Source organism: Onychostoma macrolepis, chromosome 07 (assembly GCF_012432095.1).
Source record: "Onychostoma macrolepis isolate SWU-2019 chromosome 07, ASM1243209v1, whole genome shotgun sequence".
NCBI classification, from domain to species: Eukaryota; Metazoa; Chordata; class Actinopteri; order Cypriniformes; family Cyprinidae; genus Onychostoma; species Onychostoma macrolepis.
The window spans coordinates 36,208,528-36,232,580 of NC_081161.1; the positions used below are offsets into that span (position 1 = coordinate 36,208,528).

Below are 24,053 nucleotides of genomic sequence, written 5' to 3' on the forward strand. Positions count from 1 at the left end.
TGATGAGTGAAGAACAGCAGAGAGAGTCAGCGGCAAATGAAAGTCATACATCTCAGCAAAGATACAACGATTCACTGCCAAAATATAACACTGGACAGAGACAGAGGAACTGCGCATTCCGTGTTAAAGATAGGCTGATGGATGGAGAGAGAAAGAAAGAGAAAAAGAGAAGACAGTAATGAGGCACCGCAGACGGTAGAAGGACAGTCCCAGCTGGAGAGGAAGTCTTAATGGATGCTCTCCACTTATTTTGTAAAAGAGGCGCAGAAAGATGGAAAACGAGACAGAATAGAGGGATGGATGGATTGGCATTTGGATTAGTATATAGGCCATACGCTTACCAAAGATCTTCAAGTAAACATGGTTTTGTTTATTCAGTTTATTTGAGTCCAGTTATCCTTAGAAATGAACCAAGAAGCCCCCCCCCGCCCCCACACACACACACACACACAAATCTACATCAGAATAATACAAGGTCTAACATCTACTCTTGTTGACCTAAAAACACACACAAGGGCATTAGTAACACAATCTTGTGGACCGAGGCCTGTGCATTCTTGACATGATTCGGGCAGCTCTCAGTCTATAACAAACACTAAGAGTGTTTAAACCCAAGATGAGTGTGTGTTTAATCCTCTAAATGTTGCTCTGTTCACCTCATCTTTCACAGAGCAATCCTCTCAACCATTCATTCACACACTCCTGTTGCTCTCCGCTGAACACACACCTCTGACCTCACAGCCCACTTTCACACACTCACGCAGGGCTGTATTACAACTACAACATGACCTGGTGTGTGTGATTCACAGAGTTATAAGCACTCCTCCAAAACCTAGTGAGATGCTTACCTAGATAGCATTTCAGAGGGAGCATATGTCACCTCTAAGATAACTTGTTTTGGCTAAATTGTAAGCATTGCATGTATTCTGTGCAGAGAAGGCAATCCCAGATATACAGTGTATGTACACTTCCATTCAAAAGTTTGGGCTTAGTAAGAAATTAATACTTTTATTCATCAATAATGCATTAAACTAACTTTCTATTCTTCAAGGAATCCTAAAAGAAAGTAAAACAGTTTTTACAAATGTTTCTAGAGCACCAAATTAACATATTAGAATGATTTGTGAAGGATCATGTGACACGGAATGGCTGCTGAAATACAGCTTTGTCATCAAGTAATAAACTACATTTTAAAATATGAACAAATATCCACTTGAGCACTTATTTCAAATTGTAATACCGGTAATATTTCATAGCATAATCATTTTTTTGTATGTTTGATCAAATAAATGCAGCCTTGGTGAGCATAAGAGACTCAAAACGTTTATATATGTGTATAGATGTCCTCTCTTACCTTTTCCCAGAGAGGAGGTACACGAGCATCATGGATATTGTGAAATATCTCCTCTAGATTGCTGGACATCACAACCAGACCTTTAATGCCCTTCTCTAGCTCTAAGAGAGACAATCTACACACACAAATAGAGCACGGTTAGCATGTCAATATTCATAATCAAATATGACTATTATGCTCCCACACACAGACCTGATGGTGTGCAGAAGTGCGTTGTATCTTTGGATCTCCTGCAGCAGTACTACATTTAGAGGTGAAAGGTCATCCTTTAGCAACTTTCTAGTACCCTCATAGTCAATCTCAGAAGGAATCTTTTGCAGAACATCAGCAGAAAGTTCCAACACCTAAACACAAAGAGTTACACATTCAATTCTAAGTGTCACATATGCTTAAAGATCTTTAAAAAATGCCATCAGAACAGTAAATCCAATCTATTTTTTATACACACCTTATCTTCCCTGCTGGCTCCAGTGCTGGTGGCATCGGTGCTGGTGACTTGTGGCTGCAGAGACAGCAGTGTGTGGAAGAGGGTTCGAGCCTCTGTGATCTGGCTGGCGATGTCAGCATTGGGGTGTTGTCCAAATAGTTCTGGGTGCTCCAGTGCTGGCAACTGACCAATGAAGTCCAAATATGAGGACTGAGGCCCATCACGAGGAACATAGTAATGCACCAACGAGGAGACCCTATACATGCAAACAAACAGCTTTTAAAGGCTCAAAAAACCTAATTAAAACGGAAATAAAATAAGTTGAATCACTAAAATTTCTAAAACTGAAATTAAAAAAAAGCTAAATAGAGATTACAGATTATTAAAAAAAAAACAACTAATAAAAATGACAAAAAAAAAAAAAAAAAAGTTAAAAACTACAGCAGTATATAAATAATACTAAAATAACACCGATTATGAATGTCATACTTTATCATGTAGTCACATGGCAGTATTTAACAAAGGATTTGATGTGAATCGTTAAATAGTTGTTAAAGCTTGTAAATATGCACAGTAATATATATTTCTGTGTTATTTAGTTGCACTGGATTTGTTGTGAATAGTGTAGGTGCCAAAAGAAAAATCAGAATCAAGTTGGGAATGCTATACTTCTGCGCCAGACTTGGTGTGAACAATCCTTGTATTGGCTCATAAAAATGTAAAGCTATAGGGCAATTTCATACACATTCTCAAAATAACACTTTCTTTAGTTTTCATCTACAGGTCATATCAAATTACTGATAGTAGCTAAACTGTTTGTCAGTAAAACTTCACAGATACTATAATTACTGCCGATTCCTATTTCACCCTCCAAGTCCAGTAAATCCATGCTATTTCATTTCTATTACTGCCTAAAACTTTAGAGCTGCCTCTGCTGTGCACTCAAGCCACCATGAAGGCACTGATTGAGTGTAATTATAGGATGTGGTTGCTATAGTAACAAATGTTCCATCCATGTATGCAGTATTGCTGGGTTCTGAAAGACCAGGGGACTCGGATGAAATGGAGCACTTAACTCGGACGCTATGAGATTCATCTTTCGGCCCCATGGGGGAGCTGTTGGTCTTCGTTAGATCAGAACTGTGGCAGCAGACTTACCGGCTGAAGAGGACACATGGGAATCCTCACAGCAGGGTAAAGAGGGGTGTCAGGGATCAAAGGGTGTGTGTGTGTGATGGCTTGACATATATTCAATGCAAAGTTTGTGTGTGAGCGAGTAATGAGAAGATCTGTCCGTGAGAGTGTGTGAGATTGTCTTGCTCTTTTGCAACCAGGCAAACAGTCTCGCCATATGGGGACGCTCTCTTCATAATGTTCAAAAACTGGGACTAAGAGTGACGATCATACAAACACTAAAGACTCTGTACAGTGTTTGGACTGAACAGAGAGTACATTAGAGATTCTGTGCGTGTGGTTGGGTTTACTAGGCTGTATTTTGGGGACAAATTTGTCTCCAGAAATGACTTTACTTTACTTTAGGGATATTAATAAATTAAATTACTCATGTTTTAGTATAAAAATGCAAAAGTTCTCTTTAAGATGTAAGGTCAGGGTTTGATTTAATTAAAACAATTTTTAACAACGGATGTTCCCATTTAACTTCATAAAAAAATGTTATGTGTGTGAACTCACTTAAAGAATGGCGTATCGATAACAGCAGGACAGAAATATTGGTTGATGTAGGTGGTAAGTAAACGTCGGTCCCAGTCGTCAGTCACATGTCCTCCATAGTTGATCCCAGCGATGAGAAACTTGAGAGCATCCCAGGGGATTTCCTCATACTCATCCAAATAAAGACTCAGAAGATTCTCACTCACCTGAAAAACAAAGAGAGAGGAATAATTACTAAACAGTCAGTCTTCACAAACCCATACATTTGTCAGAGATGCACACGAGTTCACAGATTTATTTATGGTATATTTTTAAAACATGTTTTTTCAACAACAATTTCATAGCCATAGGCAATACCTATTAAATATGCAGCTCATCTTGAGCTTAAAATATGATGTGAAATTTAGGCTACAGCATCACCAGGACGCAAAGGTGAACACACAGCTTCATTGAGGGTATGTGCGCAGATAAGATGCATGCTTTCACCTATAATGACTTTGACAAGCTGCCAAAGTCCTAACAATTTTGCTGCCTACAAAAATGAGTAGTGGACCAAATAAAATAAGATTGGCTACAGACAAAAAAAAGGAAAACCAGTTTTTCTCCTAAATCAATGTGAAGAAGTCAATGTTTAATTTATTATTAAATTATAAAAAATAATTGTACTATTATTTTTCTTTAAAAATGTGTGAAGTTTAGTGATTTTGAGGAGTAATTTTAATAGCTTTCCCTATACATTAAATATATTTTGGGTATATGTTTATTTATTTTTACTTTTAGATATATATATTTATTATATGATTGAAGTATACAACATGTTTTTTTCGATTGATTTAGAAGTAGTATGGTGAAAGCTCTTTAATGAGATCAGGGGTCTAATCTACACGTAGTCACTGATGATGGTATGATATTGAAAAAGTTGTCTTTTCACTGTGCATTTTTTTGTACTTTTATGAACAAAGACTTTTGAAGATTTTTTTTTCTTTTGTGTGCAGGATTTCATACTTTTTTACAACTATTGTATTGTAAAATAAAAACAAAATCATATTTAATATAAATAATCATAAAAAGTGCAAATAAATAATTACTGTTATTTGGGAAAAGGGTATGCAAGTTTGCAATTTCAAATGCAAGATATAAGCGACCCATGTGGAGTTTATGTGGAAGCTATAAAATAAATGCACTAATAAATGCATGAAATAAATATACTTTAAATGTAAATGAAATAGATTTTTTTTTACTTAAATGTAAGCAATTCACATTGGTCATACTTTGGAAAACACAGAAATCCACATAACCATTGAAAATTCACATCCTTGTCTCTTTCTCTACCTCAAAGTCAGAGTCGTTGAAGCTGTAGACAATGTTCCAGCCGAGCTGTAGGAACTTCTTCCTTTCCAGGATGATGCTGTGGAAGAAGCAGAGAGTGAAGAGCAGCTTACGGTACAGCAGCGGCCGCGAGCAGCGCGAGAACTGAGAGTCAGACACCCGCTGATAGAGACGCTTCATATTCCACTTCACCCCCTACAGAGACACACACACACACACAAAGACCACTTTAATTACAGTACACACCATTTTAAACATCTCACTATACTGTGCAAAGTATGTATATGTGTACCCTAGGAGGCTCAGTAGTGATTTTGATGCCTGTCTGCAGGATGGCAATGGGGAATTCTGGGTGAGGGGAGGAGCTTAGCCACAGTCGGAAATCTGGATGACATTCTTGGATTTGTAACTCATCTACTAACTTATCCAGCTCACACATCCAAGAGAGAGACAGGTGGCAATTAGCCAAGAACACCCAATGACCTGCCAAAGAGAATGAGAGTTTGATTAGTAGACTTAGTAAATGTACATTAGATTAGAAATTTTCTGAAGAAAATGTGAGTTGTGTTTGCCGGTATTATTATTTATTTATTTATTTTTTAATGAGACTGCTAAGCTACTTTTAAAACATGTTAGCGTGTTGCTATGAAGTTGCTAGGTCGTTGCTTATTGGCTAAAGACAAAATTCCCAAGTCTCTATGCTATTCATTCACTCTGATAGTCCCTAAATATGGATCACCCCTAGTATTTTGTGACATCACAACCATGAGCTAATTTACATATGACCACCACACAATATCTATTCAGTATTCAGCAACCTTGTGAAGCACTGTTTTTCATTGCATATGAGAAGAGGCTAGTCAGTCCTAGATGTCATTTAGAGACTAGAGACTACAGAGGCTACAGCTAAAGCTATTAAAGCTACAGTAGCAACATTACTAATCTCAATCAGCAGAGCATGGCACTAGCAATGCCAAGGGCATGGGTTCCCTGCGAATGCAAGAACTAATAACATCTATAAGCTGAATGCAATGTAAGTCTCTTTGGATAAAAGCATCTGCCAAATGCATAAATGTAAATGTAAGCAACAAATGGTTTAATTCTCAGGGTCACAGAAAGTGTGGGAAATACTCCTGTAAAAGTAAAATAAAACTGATTTCGGTGCAAAAAGTAGAATATATACAGTATACTACCATCAAAAAGTTGGTTGGTCGGATTTTTTAGTGATTTTGAAAGAAATCTCTTATGCTCATCAAGGCTGCATTAATTTGATCAAAAATACAGTAAAAAAATTATGAGTAATTATGAAATCAATGTCGACACACCATCCTCTTAAACATCTACAAACACTCAAGTCTCATTTAAGCTCAAGCACTCAGAAGTGCATAAGTAAACCAATATCCTTCAAAAAGGTCTCTTCTATGTCCCCATCTCATTTATGAAACACCTGTGATTCAGCAACTAGCTGCTAAAGCTGGCTGCACACTAGACGATTTTCAAATCTTAAACAATTTTAAAACCATGGGAGACCACAGTTCAACCGATTTTTAGCCTTATAATCCTCTGAACGCACACACCAGACAATTCAACCAGACCGCGAGACCACATACTTGAAGACTGTAGGAACAATTTCACAATCACACGACTGACACTCGCGAGATCAAACGTGACTAGAGAAGAAAAACAAATAGAGGACAATCAATGTTGTCAGCTGGCTCTCCTGGCGCGCGTTCTGTGTCACAGTGAAAAACAAAGTATAGAAAAGAATATGGGTGATATTCTCTGCTTTCATGTCATGTTTGTGGCTGCCAAGTTTCAGCTATAGAAGCACGCAACATCCGGTAGGTGACGCTTGCTCGCTCTCATTGGCTATCGCGATTGACTAAGACATTGACTAAGACACACAAGACCTTCAGTGCCCTAGATGGTGATATCACTTCTTTTGTAGCAGAAATAAACTGCTGTAGAAAAAGTTAGGTGCCATGCAAAATGTAATGTGTAACAGTATTACTCGTCAGAAACATAGTAAAGTAAAGAGTACATATACTTATTCAAAAATGTAGTCAAGTAGAGAGTAAAAGTTGCTAATGTCTTTGATTAAGTACTTAAGTAATTAGATTTACTCCAACACTTTACACCACTGCCATTACTCCAGTATTCAGTGTAATATGATCCTTCAGAAACCATTTTAATATGCTGATTTGGTGCTTCCCTATTAATATCAATGTTGAAAACAGTTGTTAGAAGTTATCAGAAGAAGCTATAAACAGGGAGATAAATAGTGGCAAAAACACAGGCAGTGAGATCACCTCACCATTTGCTACTCCCTCTTTGATCAGCCGTGTTGCGATGGGTGCCTGGCCTTGACCCAGCGAGAGGGCAAAGAAGCGCTGACCCATGCCTGACGTCTCTGCCAGCTGAACCAGGGCTGCTGTTGGGTCCACACCAGCGGACAGCACAAAGATCAGAGGAGTCCTTGTGGTGCTGTCCGCTAAAACCTAAGGCACGCACGCACACGCACGCACACACACACACACACACAGTAAATGGGTTTTGGTACAAATGCAGATGATTTTGACTGCTTCTATTTTCTAAATGCAAAAGTCAAAATGCATACTAAAAAACTGAGAGAAAAATGAAAAAAGGGGGAAAAAAATCAATTGCATTTAGGTAACCCTGAAGCATATCTGATTTATTTCATGCAGTCTCTTACTCTCTGTCTAGAGGGAGACGTATGCCGGCAAAAAAAAAGCCCTGGTGTTGGTAAATTGTGTTGGTTGTTATGCTCCAGAGAGGTAAGAGTTAAAAAGCAGTCTCACATTCAATTTTCTGAGTTCAAAAGCTGAAAATGTCAGCTTCTTATAGAAAGGTGTCAATGACAATCTGAGTACATTTCACCTTAATGTAACACAAAACTTTGCAATTTTCACATCTCACCCAAGAGCCTCTATGACAAGGGTGCCCAATCCTGCTCCTGGCGATTGACTGTCCTGCAAAGTTCAGCTCCAACTCTAATCAAACACATGTGAAGCAACTAATTAAGGTCTTCAGGATCGCTTGAAAATTAAAGGAAGGTGAGTTTGATTAGAGTTGGAGCTGAACTTTGCAGGACAGTCGATCGCCAGGAGCAGGATTGGGCACCCCTGCTCTATGATATAAAGAACTAAAAAAATGTATTTCTTTGTTCGTTGATTCATTTTCATACTAAGCTTTAAGGTGAGCAGACATCTTTGTGTGTTTGTCACTTACAGCCTTCATATCGAGAATGGGTGGCTCTATGAACTGAGAGCCCAGGTTATTGATGACGAAAGTCGTGACGCAGAGAGAGACGCGATCCTGTCGGAGAGATCGTACAATCAGCATCCTCTGCAGCTCATTGCAGTTTTTTTGCCATTCCCCTGTGCAGAGAGCGAAAGAGAGAAAAAACAAAACAAAGAGGCAGATTGTGGCATTCAGGTCAGGAAGGGAGAGAGGGAAGAGAAATGAAGAGGGAAATTAAGAAACAAGGTGATAATGTGTTTCACTTCACTAACTTTAAAAGGGGAATTTTCATTGACTTGTATTGTTTTCGTATTGCTCTAATGATATTTTCTATTCCCTAACTAGGATCTCTGAACCATGAACCATTTTTTTAAGTATTGACACCTTTTTTTAAGTACCAGAACTGAATTATATTTGCGTCAGGATAATGGTATATGCATTCTTCTGCCAGTGTGGACAGAACACCATTTTAAATCCATACAACTCTGATATTGGCTCTGATTCCCATTAAGAACCATTAAGGAGCCAGAATCATTCTGATTGTAGGATTCCTAACCCAAACCAATACTTATATCCTAAAATTAGGTTCCCACAATGTACACAAAACTTGACGCCCACACACACACACACACACACACACACACACACACACACACACACACACACACATTACCAGGAAGCGGTGCTTTCTCTGGTTCTGGATTGGTGTACCAGAGGTGCCAGTCTCGAGGGTACTGCTCAAACGAGGCCATGAGTCCATGGAAATTAGTCAGTTTATCCAGTTCAGTTATGTTGTCCCAGTTAGAGTCCGACAGCCAGCTAGAGCAGGGGTTATCCATCTGTTTCTCCTTATCCAGAACCTAACACACACCATACAGATTGCTTTATGTAACATGAGGACTTTTTGTTTTATTTTTAAACAAGTCAAAACAATCTTTTCCAAAAATCCACTTTCAGAACCAGAACACACACACAAACACACTCCCTCTTGCAGCTCTCACCAGTCCCCCCCGGAGAAAGAAGCTGTATTCATCAATGTTGAGCTTTCTGGACGCCTCCAGGATCTTGGCGCACATGTGGAAACTGAACAGGAGCTTGTGACACTCAAACAGTCCTCGACAGGTGTATCTGCAAACAGATCAAACTCTCTGACATCACTCTGAAAGTCAGCTTAGTATGATTTAAAAAATCATAAAAAACGTGAGATGACAACGAGCAAGCACTACATGGTGATTTTATATGTGGCTGTATATGTGTGTGCATCATTTATGAAAAATTTCCTATGAGTAAATAAACATATTTACATTTGCATGAGACATATGAAGTTTTGTGTGAGGGATGTCATAAAGGAATTAATAGTCAACTATGGAAAGAATTTGACTGGAAAGTAAAAATTTGATATTTTAATACACCTTATGTGATTTCTACATATGTAAAAGAACCATCTGTAGCATTGTGTTGGAGAAAATGTGGTAAAATAGGAGACCATTGCCCAAAGATTCAAGAATTTTGGAAAAATTTAAAAAAAAGAAATAGACAAGATACTAGAGGTAGAAATAACTCTAGATCCAGTGGTGTTTTTATTGGGAGCATTGCCTAAAGAAATTTACAATGAAGAAAAAAGATATGTGCTACGGATATTGTTACTGATAGCTAAAAAAATGATAACAGTACATTGGAATGAAGAAGGTTCTCCAAGTTTGGTACAATGGACTGAAACAGGTTTATATAATGGAAAAAAATTACTGCATGTCTACAAAGCTGCATTGCAAAGGTGGAAAAGTATTACAAACTATTTAGATATGTAATTTAGAATTGGTCAACTAATGTATAATATTTAAGTAACACTGATGTTTCCTCCGCAAAGAAAAAGTATGACAGCTTTGTTTTTTGTTTTTTTTCCTCGCTCATTTGTAAGGGATTTGAATGTTGGGGATAGGGATGTTCTGTAAAAATAAAAAAAAATCATAAATAAAATGTTACAAAAATATATATCTATATATATATATATATTGTGTAATGCTACATAAGTGCTATGTACATGCACAACTGTTCAAAAGTTTTGAGTTTTTTTAAAAGAAATTAATACTTCTATTTAGCAATGACCCACTAAACTAATCAAAAGTAACAGTGACATTTCAAAATAAATGTGGTTCTTTAAATTTTCTAGTTCAAAAAGAATCCTGAAAAAAATATTACGGTTTCCACAAAATATTTTAAGCACAACTGTTTTCAGTTGTGGTAATAAGAAATGTGAATGATTTCTGAAGGATCATGTGACACTGAAGACTGGAGTTACAGCTGCTTTGCCATCATCAAATATTTGTATTTATTAACAGTTATTTAAATTATAATAATATTTCACAATATTACTGTTTTTATTGCATTTTTTTTCATCAAATAAATGCAGCCTTGGTGAGCATAAGAGTCTTCTTTCAAAAACATTAAAAAATCGTACTGATCCCAAACTTTTCAATTGGCAGTGGAGACAGTATATATAATTTTCACAGAAATATTAAAATAGCTTTTATATTTAATTTTTGTTACAATTAAAATAGTTTGAATAAAAATGTAATAATTTTTAAAAGAGATTTTCATGCTTTAAGACACAATAAAACTTGAAATTAGAAAAAGTACATGCTACAGGCATCTGTAAGTTTTAATAAAAATCAACCTCTGGGGCATAAGAGTGCAAGTACAGTGAAAAAACTCCAAAAACTGCACAGTAACAAAGTAACACCTCTGTAAATATATGCATGTGTATGAGTGTGTGAGTTTGTGTTTCAGACCTGTAGACGGCATAAGTGTGGTGTCTGTTGAGGTTGTTTATCCTCTCCTCCAGTTTGTGGCTGCGGGGGCTGCTCTCTATACTCAGGGTGAACAGGTTGATGTAGGCGTCCAGAGAGAACTGATACATGGGATCTATACAGCCCAGATCATTCAGTACAAAGAAAAGGATGGACGCCCTCTGGGCGCAGGGGCGGTAGGCCTGAACACACACAAACACACACAGAGTGGTGTCTATAGCTTTATCTGCCTCTCCTGCTATCAACATCCTCATCTCAGCAGTCTTTTATCTCTCTGCCTTATTCAGAGGCGCAATCTTTAATCCAATCTGGCAACCCTTTCAGCACCCTCCCTCACACCATCTCTCTCTCCTTGACCTCCCCCTCATCCCCTCTCTCTCTCTCTCACCTCTCTGGCGGTATCGATTTGGCTCTCGGTCAGTTCGCTGATCTCCAGTTGTTCTGCGACCTCCGTGGCCGTGACTTTGGAGGTCTGCAGGGTGTTCACCAGCTGAACGTCATCCAGCAGGGAGCCAGACGCCTCATTCAGCAATCTGTACACACACACAAACAAAATGGATAAGTGCAAAATGTGAGACTTGCTAGTATAAATACACTGTTGATTAGAATTACTGATGTGTTAGTGGCACTTGTATGAAGGTGCTAATGCAGAGCTGTGACATGTGCGAGTGTGTGTGCCGCCCACCGCAGGATCTCGTCCTCCAGCTCCTGCAGTTTCCTCTTGCCAGAGGCAATGTTGATCACCAAAGAGTCCTTCTGTTCCTCCAGCTCAGGACGCTCCTTCCTCACCACGATCCCCAGCAGCTGGGCCTCCAGACCCTGATGCACACAGAGTTATGTTTCATCCTCAAAGACCTCTCGTCATGGGAACAAGTTCATTAACACACACACTGACCTGTTCTTTAACAGCAAAGTTGACGATGGTGGTTTTGGAAGAGATTTCAGGAGTGTAATGTGGATTGGACAGTTTGGTGGTCATGTAGAAACGGAATTCAGGACTGTATTCCAATTCTTTATCTCCCAGTTTTAACAAAAAACGCCCACCTGCAGAACACACACAAGAGATATGCAATATTTCCACAGATCATTCCTTGTGGAATTCACACCTACAACCTTGCCAGGCCAAATCTTTAATCACTGTGCCAAATTTTACTTGCCCTGGTGACATTTTCTCTGGCCATGAGACATTTTTTCTTATGCTATTTTTAAGTATTAGAAAAAAAAAAATACAGATTTTTTAAAGCTATTTTATTTCATTAAATTTATTATGGTTTGCATGATGTAAAGATAATTTTATAGCAAAAATACTTTTTCAAATAAAATAAGCTTTAATTAGCATCATACCAGTAAATTACACTGCTATAACATCAAAAAATGCTTTTAACAGACACATATTCATATATATACACAACCTGAACCCATTACATCCTGCATATTCTGTCATCCTGATTGTTAAGCGATGTTATCAGTCAATGGTGAGTCGTGTGTGTTTGTGTGTGTATAGAGGGGACTGACCAACTCTTGTAAGGGACTTGTTGAGAATGGGGGCTAGTGAAGGATCTAGTTCCTCTTGGATGTTCTGCAAAAGAACTGGGGAACCAAACTGCACCGCATTCTCCAGGATCCGCAAAAAATCTGGCATCTGCAGGTCTATTACCTTCAAGCCCTGAGAGAGAGAGAGACAACATGAGACTAGAAGAGAACATGAAGGACACACAGAGGACGAGATAATGACATCAACTAAGAAGAAAAAAAGTAAAGGTAGCAGAGAGGATAAATATGATTCAAAAGTGATAAATGGACATTGAAGAAAGAAAATGGGATGTGAAAGAGACGGAGAAGAGCTGGAGGAGGCAGAAAAGAGGCTTCGGCTCTGTCATTTTGTTATTGTTCGTAAATGTCAACGTTTAACTGTAGCGTGTGAACGGCACTCGCCGCTCCAGACACTCACCACTACAGATGAGAAAAGACCTGCAAAGAGGAGGAAAAGGTCACAGACAGAGAGAGAGAAGAAGAACAGAGGCTGAAGCAGAACAGCAAATTATCCCAAGAGATGAATCGAAAGTGTACGTCCTCCTATGTCTCCTTTTGAACATACCTGACAGCCTATCCGCACATCCATCCATCCTTCTGTTTATCTGTCTTTCGATCTATCTATCTGTCTGTCTGTCTGTCTGTCTATCTATCTGTCTATCTATCTATCTATCTATCTATCTATCTATCTATCTATCTCGTTCGTTCAGCAAACAAAACCATCTCTGCCCCAGCACAGAGACAGAGAGCGAGAGCGAGTGTATTAATGTGCATCTGTGTTCAGAGGGAGTGATAAATGGAAGGTGTATTCTGCTGAAGGAGAGCAGGTGAGGAGATGCGGCCTCACAGGGGACGCAGTTTCCAACTCACAGGAGAATTGAGTTCTTGTATTCTAATTAAGGCTCTGAAAACGGCTCGTCTGTGGGTTAGACGGTGAGTCATGTGATGAGGCATCGTGACTCTGAGCAGGTAATGTTGGCACTGAATATGGGTTATGTTTTTCTCCATGGAGAAGTAGATCTAACACTGTCTAATAATCACGGCAGTCTCAGTTTCCATTGTTTCTGCCCTGCTCTGATGTCTGTATTTTTTACCAAGACATTTACAGCAAAATAATGTAGTCTGAGTTCAGTACAAATATCCTATGAATTCATATATATGGGATATGTGTATGTGTATGTGTGTGTGTGTGTGTGTGTGTGTGTGTGAGTGTGAGTGTGTGTGTGTGTGTGTGTGTGTGTGTGTGTGTGTACTTGTTTTTCTATTCAGGTGGGGACTTAAACCTGAATACACACAGACTCATGGGGACTCGTGTCATGGTGGGGACCTAAATTGAGGTCCCCATGGGCAAACAAGCTAATAAATCACACAGAATGAAGTTTTTTGAAAATCTAAAAATGCAAAGTCTCCTGAAAGGGGTAGGTTTAGGTGTAGGGCAATAGCACATACGGTAAGTAAAGTATAAAAACCATTACGCCTATGAATGTCCCCACAAGGATAGCGAAACAAGTGTGTGTGTGTGTGTAATATTCACCCGTTTGGACTCCATGTTCTTAATCCACTTTAGCGCTTGTCCTTGAGGGTCCACCATTAGTGGCCATCTGTGAGGAAGGACAGGGAGAGAGAAACATTAGCTCTCACTATAAATGCATGTCACATTATCCATAAATAGGCTATTTCCTAATAATCCATAATCTCAAAATGCCATTAATCTGTTTGGGGTGTGTGTGTATGTGTGAGGGAGGAAATTAGCATTAGCTATAAATGAACAATCAAAGAAAACTGAGCTTACTATTATCTTTAGCTAATTATTCTCCAATCACTATTCATTACTGCTCATTATTCATGAGATATCATCATTATTCTAATTAGCGTTAAGGGATTGGCTCTCCGGGCCTGACCGGTTGCCACGGGTGACGATGACTCCGTTCTCAGTGGAGAAGGCATCAGACGGAAGGCCTTGGATATTCCATTCGCGCACTGCCGTGGGTTTAGACAGGAACATTGCAAAGCTGAACCCCGGAGAACACGGCACCCCCAATTCTCTCACCTAGAGATGAAAAGGGTAGCGGAGGATTCGGGCAAGGACATTTGAATGAGAGGAAAGAGAAATTAAGTGTTAGAGCTGTCACCTGCATAATGTCATAATATTCTAACCTGTGAAGTGTGCAATACTATGCAATACTGAACCAGTTTTCAATGCAAAACTATAAATTAACTTACAGCAAATGCTCTAGATCAGTGTTTTTTTTCTTTTAATTTGACGCAACCCTATCTATCTATCTATCTATCTATCTATCTATCTATCTATCTATCTATCTATATCAATACAATTAATTAGCACCAAGTTTATACTGGGTGCTAAAGATGAGCTAAGGCAAGACAGACAGACAAAAGAAAATGACAGTCAAAACAACAGAATAACATAAAAAACAATAGTCAGAGAAAGACAGGCAGACAAACAGATAGATAGAATGACAGAAAGAAAAACGCAGACAGAAAGATTGCCAGAATGATACAATGAAAGAAAGACAGACAGGTAAGAAAGAAAAAAAGACCGTCAAAAAATAAAAAATAATAATAATAAAATGATAGACAGTTTAACAAACAGGTAGACAGATACCTGTTTCATCCAGATATTTGTGACCAGCTCATCTCTGTAGTTGGACAGGAAAGGGCCCATGTAGGACAGGAAAGCAGCAGCCAGCAGGCAGTCTCCCACCAGACAGGACATGTTCTTCTCCAGACCCTGAGCCATCACACACACTCACAATCACATCAGAGACCCCTGGCTGCATTTTCACATCCACATATAAAACATCAAGGTGACTGGAGGGTGACTATGTGTGTGTTTGTGCGTACAGCCACTGTCTCCTCCCAGCGAACTCTCTCTCCTGCCAGTCCAGACACCAGCTTGCCGGCCCGGTCCAGTTTGAGCTCCATATCCTCAGATTTCCTCCTTAGCTCCTCTTTCTGGGCCAGCTTTTCATCATATTGCCGCTTCAGCTGATCCAGTTTCTCTCCTACCTATAGACACACATATACAAACATGTTTTTAGCACTATATAACTCGAATATTATTAACATCATGCCCACATGCATGCACAAATATAGTGCAGGACAGACTGACACATGCTGACCTCTCTGAGTTTGCCCTGGGCCTCAGCCAGTGAGGCCTGTTTCTCAGCCAGCTGAGTCATTGCTCCATGCAGCCTGGCTCTCTTTGGCTCAACCACCCTGTAGATACGACCGTATACCTAATATTTTCACACACAAAGGTATGAGAACATAAAACAAGTTTCAGTGTCAAGGCCCCTTTATATCAAGAATGATAACTTTAACAATATCTAAAAAACATTTATTTTTGACATGTTGAGACATTTTGCAGGCAAAAAACATTATAGTTTCAAAGGTGTAGCAAGACGTATAACTCAAATAATAGTCACTTTAAAAAACAAGGCAAACAGGGCAAATTTGCATGACAAACTTGAAAATCTGTGGGGAACTTTTTCACTCTTACACAAAACTTTTATCGCACATTTCTACTGAAATTACAAAAATTCGCCAAGAAACAGTAGATTTGACTGCACTTAGAAGAGCCCACTATTTCAGGAAAGATATTATAGGAATTTATGTAGGATCGATTGTTTTACCAGCTAAAGAACAATAAAAATATTGAAAAACAATAAAAATCAGAATAAAACAGAAATTGTGATTGTCTTATTGTGCTTCCTTCCCTATTGTGACTTATATCTAAGAGAAACAGCTTTTCGAATGAAAAAAATAAATAAAAAAGTGGGACTTGATTTTGTCTATTTGGAATTAATTGGATGGTTGCTGTTTTCTAATTACTGCGATCTCATGTAAGTGACAGGTGACAGGAATTTATTGGCCAGTCATTGCGCCAATGCACACGCTATCAGAGACAAGACATTGTTGTGAGGGGGTGGGGAAGTTAATGTGCATGGATAAATAATTTATAATAAACACTGAAATACATACAAAAAATAAAAGATATACAATAAGAATTGTCCATTTGGATTTCATGGTGACTTTAAAGTGCTTTGAATAAACCACTGGTGCTGATGGTAATATAGTTACCATTATAGTTTTTGTTTTTGGTGTGAACTTGCCTTAAAATATATATATAATATATATATATATATATATATATATATATATATATATCTTTTATAACAAGGGCAGCATAACACCATTCTGTAACCGCTGTAATTGATCATGATTGCTGTACCTCCATGGCCCTGACCCACATGCAGAGGGACTTTGCAGCGAGCGAAACCCGTCCGATGATCTCAGGCTGGAAGTCAGGCTGCGTGCAGTACTGTCCAATGGTCTTCAGCACGCGGTCGGAGATGTTGTTCTTATCGAAATTCACCAACTGCTTAATGAAGTTGCCCTCTCCTAAAACAAATGGCTTGAATTCAGCCTCAGGCAAGCACATACAGTATTTCATTTTTTTCTGCAATCTGTTCTGTGGTTATGTGCTTTCTACCGCATTGTGCTGACCTTTTTAAATATATCCTGGCATGCTAATGAATCACCCAACCCTCCCCTTTCTCTGTCTGGCTCATGTGATTTTGGTTATACAGTAGTCTGGTATGGATTTCATGCCTGAGCCAGTGCCTGAATCCATGTGTGACATCAGTGTGATGGAGTGATTTAATAAAGATCTGGAACTTTCTCTTTCTCGTACCCAGTTGTCTCTTGGCCTCCGCCCAAGTTGGATCACATCCTCTGAGGATCATAACTGCCTGCATGACGGTTTCCACAAGAGCTGGAGGTCTGCCATAAGACTTGATCTCCGTCATATCTTTCTTATTCAGTGACTCCAGAGCCTGAAGACAGTCCAACAAGATTACCACAGTTTTTTCATGTGCTGATGAAAACATTATGTATCACATATTCAGTTGGCGCTGTAGCTGTATGATGTCGTATTGAAAGTAATAGTCGCATGAATGCAGAATGACCTTCATGGCTTCCTCTAGAGCAGGAAGTGCTTCATCTAGGTCTCTCTGAGCGTTCTCAGCCATGGCCTTACATTTGATTTCTTCAGCTTCTATTTTCTCACTGTGAGCACCCACCGCCTACACAAAGACACACATTAAGAAACACACCAATCTTAGAAGGTTATAAATATTCCAAGAATGCACACTACCTAACACATACAAAGAAAAACAACAACACACAAATACACACAGACACGATCATTTTACCAAACAAACATCAGTATGCAATAACAACAAAAGACGATTGCTGAGCAGTATGATTATATATACCATCTGATGGCAGAAATGTGTCAACAAGTACTGTATATTTACACATATTTATGATGTACAATAAATAGAAAGTACTATAAATATTCTATTATATATTATAATATAATACATAATAAATCTTTTGTGTTTAACTCTAATGTTACAAAGCTAAACTGTTTGAAAATCTTACTTTAAAAAAAGATTAAGTCTTTACTACGAAATCCCCTATTAATATATGATTTAAAACATTTCAAGGCTGATTTTCCACAAAAATTAGTAGATCACAATGTATAATGTTACCACGTAAGCTGTAATTATTCATACCATAATATAAGAGTTCGGTCCTAATAAAGAGCCTCAACATTAGACAGACCGACACACGCACCTTCTGCTGTTCATCTGCCTCTCTCTTCTGCTGCACAATGACAACCAAATATTCCTCACACTGTTTCTGGAACTCAGCCACTTTCTTCTTGGCCTCTTCCAACTCTACAGACATGGCCTCCACCTTACTGCGTGTGTCGTCGATCTTAAACAAGCCATTTCTCAACTTAGACACTTGCTCTCCAAGCTCATCACGCTTCTCAGACAACAACCTGAGAAAAAAGAGAGTTTCAGAATAAATACTCTGTCTTATTCAGAGTTACCATTAACAGACAACAGTAAAATGGAAACAGGAAACTACCACGTCTTTTAAATCTTCATGGCAGCTAAAAAAAAGCAAACAACAGGAAAGATAAAACTGTGTTTGATTCCTACTTCTTGTATCCAGAAACCAGCTCCAGGTAGTTGGTGGGTGTGACGTAATTGTGTCTCTTCAGTTCTACTTTCATCCTGTGAGAGAACTGGGCCACAGACTGGTGCATGGTCACAAAGATACTGGCAACATTAGTCTGGATCTGTGAAGCCACCAGAGAAATGACAAGATGTGGAAGCCTCCATTTAAAACAAACCTTGCACAAGGTCACAACAGAAACATGATAAACCCAAACTAACCCTAAAACAGACAAAAACAAAACTAGGCTTGAACTCGCTCTAAACAACAGAGAGTCTCAATGGAGAACCTCAAGTCAAAGTGATTTGCAATTCAAAAACAGTGAGCAAAAAGAAACACGGTTTGTGTGACATCTCTCTCAAAGGAAACCATACAGAAATGAAGGATGAGAGAGTCAAAGACTCTTGATGAATCTCGACACTTGAAATTCAATTAAACTATGATTCAATAACAGCTATTAAGAGATGAAGCATCTCAAAAAGACTCCAAATTAAAGCCCAGGGGTGGGTGTCACTGATTTTATTGGACTTACAGAGTGTATGAAAGGAATATTCTAAGCATTAATTTGTCCCTCTTTAAAAAAGTTTTACGATATCGTTCAAAAGTTTGGGTCGGTAAGATTTTTTAAATGTCAAAATTTCAAATCAATCAAAGCTGCATTTATTTGATGAAACATATAGTAAATACAGAAATATTGCTACAATTTAAAATAACTGTTTTCTATTTTAATATATTTTAAAATATATTTTATGCCTGTAATGGAAAAGCTGAATTTTCACCAGTACTCCAGTCTTCAGTGTCACATGATTCTTCAGAAATCATTCTAATATGCTGATTTGGTTCTCAAGAAACATTTCTTATTATTATGTTGAAAACAGCTGTACTGCTGTACTGCTGAATGTTTTGTGGAAAACTAAAATAATGTAGTCTGACAATGATTTGCACATTTCAACAATGGTCTTGTTAAGAAAAAAACTGCATTAAAAACTACATTCACACCACTACAGGTATAAGTCCAAGTTGACGGACAACACAACAAACAAAAATAAACTGAGTAATGCACTTTCAATGGAAATCTGGGAGGGTGGCAACTGTTGTACCCTTACCCTTAGACTTTCATTGTAAGTACATCTGCTTTTTATTTATTTATTTGTTTATCAAACTAATATACATGTCAGAAATAATTTAATAGGGTGGAGTTTAACTTATTTAAACCATAATATACCTTTGTGGATTTGTGTGTAATACATTGACAGCATTTGTAAAACCATCATTGGATCATTTTTCTGTTGATGTGTCTCACCCCATCCTCGCTCCCTAAAGAGAGTCCATCCAAAAATCTTTCAGCCACTTCCAATAGAGCGTCACGTGGCCATTCAGAGAACCAGTCTATCGTTGTGCAGTTCACAAGTGCTGGGTACTGTCGAATATGGTTCCTTAACAAATACACACACACACACATACACAAACAAACATACCCATAAACCCTCTATTTTGTAGACAGTTCAAGATGGTTTGCATTGATTTGTCACAAACACTAATATCACCCACCGGTCCAATCAAGCTTATTAAAGTCAGACCACAGCCAGACCAATCAGAGTGAGTGCTCAGATGATTCGGGCTGTCATATTTAATGAGTCAGGGCCCTACGGGTCACATTACGCACAACCGCCTCCTTCATGTGACGGCAGATGCAAATGAGTGATTAACGAGAACATTTCCCATGCATGGTTCTATAGTGCTGCAAGTGTGACAGGCATAATTACAAAGCAAGAATGTTTTTGCCAGCCGGTGTCTCGGGGCCAGTGAGCAATGTACTGCGTTTACTTATCATCGTCTCTCATTTAACCTAATATTTACCTGTATTATAGCTCTTCCTTGTTATTTTCATTGTCATATTTTATCATTATTGATTTGGCACACTATAACTATGGACTGCAGCTAAGAAGCTACTGCTTTGGCAATACAAATGCACTGTTGTTCGTCATGCCAATAAAGCCCCTGAAGCTGAAATTGACTGAGACACAGCAAGCTAAAGATGGAAAAGTAAACAGAAAGAGAGAAAGGCGAAGCCAAATTTACTACATCGTTTATGAAGACACTTGTGAGTTTACGACAGCACACGGTAAAGAGATTGTAGATGGAGGACAGAGTTTTGTCTTCCTGATGTGTGTGAAATGACAGTGGCAGAGAGGTTTACTCCTGTCGTTTCCTCTAATTTCACACAGTTGTATCTTGCATCCACTTTGAATCGGTTGATTCATAAGCAGCTATACTGTGTGCGGGTCTGTTCAGTTAAACCGTATATTGCCGTTCACTGTGAATCAAGCCTACAGAGAGAGATCTTAAGCCATAAGAAGCCACAGGATGGATCTCAATGTTAGCATGGTAATCAAGGCTGACTCACTATTTGAGAACATTAGATTATAAGCAGTAGGCATGCATGTGTGCTGCATTACAGTCAGCTATTGAATCCACGCACATGGGATTTTGTGGAGACTGAATGAGTGGTGGCGGGTTACAATCATGCCTTTACATGTGATATCCATAGTATGTACAGTAACTAGCACAGTATGTCTGCCACACTATGAAGGACACTGATTGGATTTTCTCATTGTCTTTATGTACTCTCCTTTATGTTCATTATTAATACTAATTGCCACATTGCTCAGTACTAGTTCTGTCTGAATACTCGATTCTGATTGGCTGGCAGGTGTTGATTAAATTAGTTTAAATGCACAGGTAGCTCCAGGTCAGTTTAATCACGTTCTATATTAATGTGCTTCCTATAAACATTGGTAACCATAGTAACATACAGTTACAGTTGAATAGTAATACAGAGTGACTGTGAGACAGTTACAGTAAACATTTCCGATTTACTTAGCTAGGCTAAATGGATGATTTTCGCGTGTCATTTAATATGTGAATGCTGGCAAATTACCATGGCATAAGTGGGATAATCAACGGCTAGCTGTGCATTAAACGATTTGAATGCATGACGTGGAGGCGAAGAACCACCTGACGTGCAGCGGAGCCGTTGATTATCCCTTACTTGATACTTTTACATGTATTATTTGTTACATGTCTGCTTAGTTTTACATATTTCATTTATTTTAATAATTAGGCATGTGCTCAGCTGCTGTTTTTCTTACTGTTAATATTATTTATTATTATTATTATTGCAATCTTATTGAATATCATATTGAAAAACAGTAGCTGATCACATGCCTAATAAATAAAATTGTTAAATTAATTCAGTATGACTACACATTAATAATAATAATAATAATAATAATTTTATTATTATTTAAATTATAAAATGGAATCAATAAAGATAAAAATAACTATTGCAATACAATTATACTGTAAAATAAAGTATTATTATTATTATTATATTAATAACAATAATAATAATAATTCGATTTTACAGAACAACAGTCAAATTACACAGCAATTTATTTAATTGGATTTATGCAATTCTTGTGGATCATACAGAAAATTCACAACCCAGTATAATTAAATTGAAAATGTTTTCATTTTATAAGTGATATACATTTTTTTATTCCATTTGCACTGTTGTTTGCTCCATTTCTTATTGTATGAAGCTTTGCTGCAAATGCTTAGCAATATCAATGCAGTTTTTTGTCATGCAAATAAAACACGCTAAAACAAAATTGCACCTGAATGGATCTCCTACAGGGCTCATGCACAGCACAATGTGCAGGTTGTTTCTGACGCGCTCTATCAGGTAGTTAAACATGGCGTCTGATGTGTCCAGGATATTGTCCTTTCTGGCTGAGTCTGACAGAGCATTGTGAATCTACACAAACAAAACATGTTAAAAATCTGCTCTCATTGTCACTTAGAAGACTAACCCTAACAGTCACACACATTAAAAATGTATACAAACACACACACCTCATCGAGCTCATCCGCTTTATAGAGATTGGGCACCTCCCCTGAGCTCAGAATGTTGTTAATGTCTTCAAGAAAGGACTCGTCCACGATCTGTGTGTCATTAAATAGGAACACAGTGGTCTTGTTTTCCACTCCTGTCAGCCGATAGAGCTTTTTAATATCTGTATGGGGAGAAGAAATATGTCAAATATTCCATTGAGGCCACATTAAACTGTGTTGAGAAGGCTACAATGTGCATAACATAATAGATCCTTTGGTCCTGAGCGCTAGGGCAAGAGGCGTTATTCCTCAGCATTTGGAAACATTTACGACAACATGCCACAGGACAAAATATCAAAGCCTTTGGTATATATCAAAAGAGCTTTATATTCGAGATCTGAAATTGAAAATATAACTCAGCCAACTGCCTTACATTAGTTGGTCTTGAAATACAATTTAACATGCCCGAATGTTAATATAACCCTTTAAACTACTGGCAAAATGGCTTTAGATGCTGGTTTGCTGGCGTCCCAACCAGGCTACTTAATTAACTTTTGCTTGGTCAAGTAGCTGGACTGAGAGAAGACATGACTGTATGAAATAGCTCATGAGATGTTTTGAGAGGCTTCTTATCTGTTGTTGGTACTAGCAATGCCAATGTCACGGTTTGACTCCCAGTAATATGTATACCTTCAATGTACTGTGAGTCGCTTTGGATAAAATCAACTGCCACATGAGTAAATGTAAGTTATAAATTGTGTGCAGAACTCACCCTCTCTGAACTCTTGTTTGCGGTACTGTTTGGTGACCTCCACCTGGAAGACTGTAAACTTACAGATGTAGGCGGCGAGTCTGGTTAAACTCTGTCTGCCTGAGCCACCGATACCGACTAGCAACATGTTCCCCCGGAGCTGACTGATCACACGCACCAAACGCGTTACTGAGGGGGCAGAAAGAGGGCGCTGTTTCCATCATAAGAATCATAACAGTTCATTTACTTGCATGAATCATGTGTGTCATTTGGTCAATGCAACATTTACAAACACAAAGTATAACACATTAAAATGTCAATGCATACAAACACACAGGCACACATCATTGCTGCAGGAGGCCAAATAAACATCTGATCACAAAGGAAACTAATTGGCACAAAACCATAATTAGTTACGAACACATAGGCATATAAACATACACGTTATGCTTGCTAATTTCGTAATCAATCAGCTATGCGCAGCGGCATGTCATTGAACTGAGTGCTTGTGACGTGCGAGGCGCATTCACCAAGCTGAATGTGAGACCGCTTTAATGTCACAGTGCGGCGTGCGTGACAGGATGCATATAAAGCATTCTTATATGCGCCTTTGACAGTAAATGCCTGCATGCGGGTGAGTGACATATAGGCTTGGGAACCGGCCGCCTAATTATTCTCCCTGCTGAGGGGTTTGTAATGCGATTGCGTTCTTCATTGTGGGAATGAGAAGGGTAATTATTCATGCTTGTGGGGGATCTGAGGGCTGAAGTGCGCGTGATTTTGAAGAAAGTTATATTTGTGCGAGCACTGAATGAGAACTGAGGAGACTGGTCACTGAATTATGGGACTTGAGAGTGCGCACTGAATCATGGGTATTGAGATATGGATGTAAGCAAATGATGAGAGCTGTAATATAACTGTACCATGAATACCGATGGCTCCAAAAGAACAGAACTAGTGGAATTTGTTTTT

At 38.4% G+C, this 24,053-nt stretch overlaps 1 protein-coding gene across 1 annotated transcript in view; it reads right to left on the bottom strand.

Annotated features, from left to right (window-relative positions):
• The window catches only part of dnah2 (dynein, axonemal, heavy chain 2), a 135,366-nt gene that overhangs the window by 10,063 nt on the left and 101,250 nt on the right, over positions 1–24,053 (bottom strand). Inside the window, 29 exon segments of the mRNA XM_058781820.1 lie at positions 1,355–1,469; positions 1,547–1,698; positions 1,803–2,037; positions 3,474–3,658; positions 4,785–4,976; positions 5,074–5,264; positions 7,096–7,279; positions 8,031–8,179; positions 8,716–8,902; positions 9,044–9,170; positions 10,832–11,031; positions 11,238–11,382; positions 11,535–11,668; positions 11,745–11,893; positions 12,365–12,515; positions 13,917–13,983; positions 14,284–14,432; positions 15,006–15,131; positions 15,245–15,409; positions 15,523–15,639; positions 16,635–16,804; positions 17,097–17,238; positions 17,371–17,487; positions 18,044–18,254; positions 18,418–18,557; positions 19,737–19,869; positions 22,114–22,253; positions 22,352–22,512; positions 23,103–23,270. Coding sequence (XP_058637803.1) covers positions 1,355–1,469; positions 1,547–1,698; positions 1,803–2,037; positions 3,474–3,658; positions 4,785–4,976; positions 5,074–5,264; positions 7,096–7,279; positions 8,031–8,179; positions 8,716–8,902; positions 9,044–9,170; positions 10,832–11,031; positions 11,238–11,382; positions 11,535–11,668; positions 11,745–11,893; positions 12,365–12,515; positions 13,917–13,983; positions 14,284–14,432; positions 15,006–15,131; positions 15,245–15,409; positions 15,523–15,639; positions 16,635–16,804; positions 17,097–17,238; positions 17,371–17,487; positions 18,044–18,254; positions 18,418–18,557; positions 19,737–19,869; positions 22,114–22,253; positions 22,352–22,512; positions 23,103–23,270 — 4,502 coding nt within the window.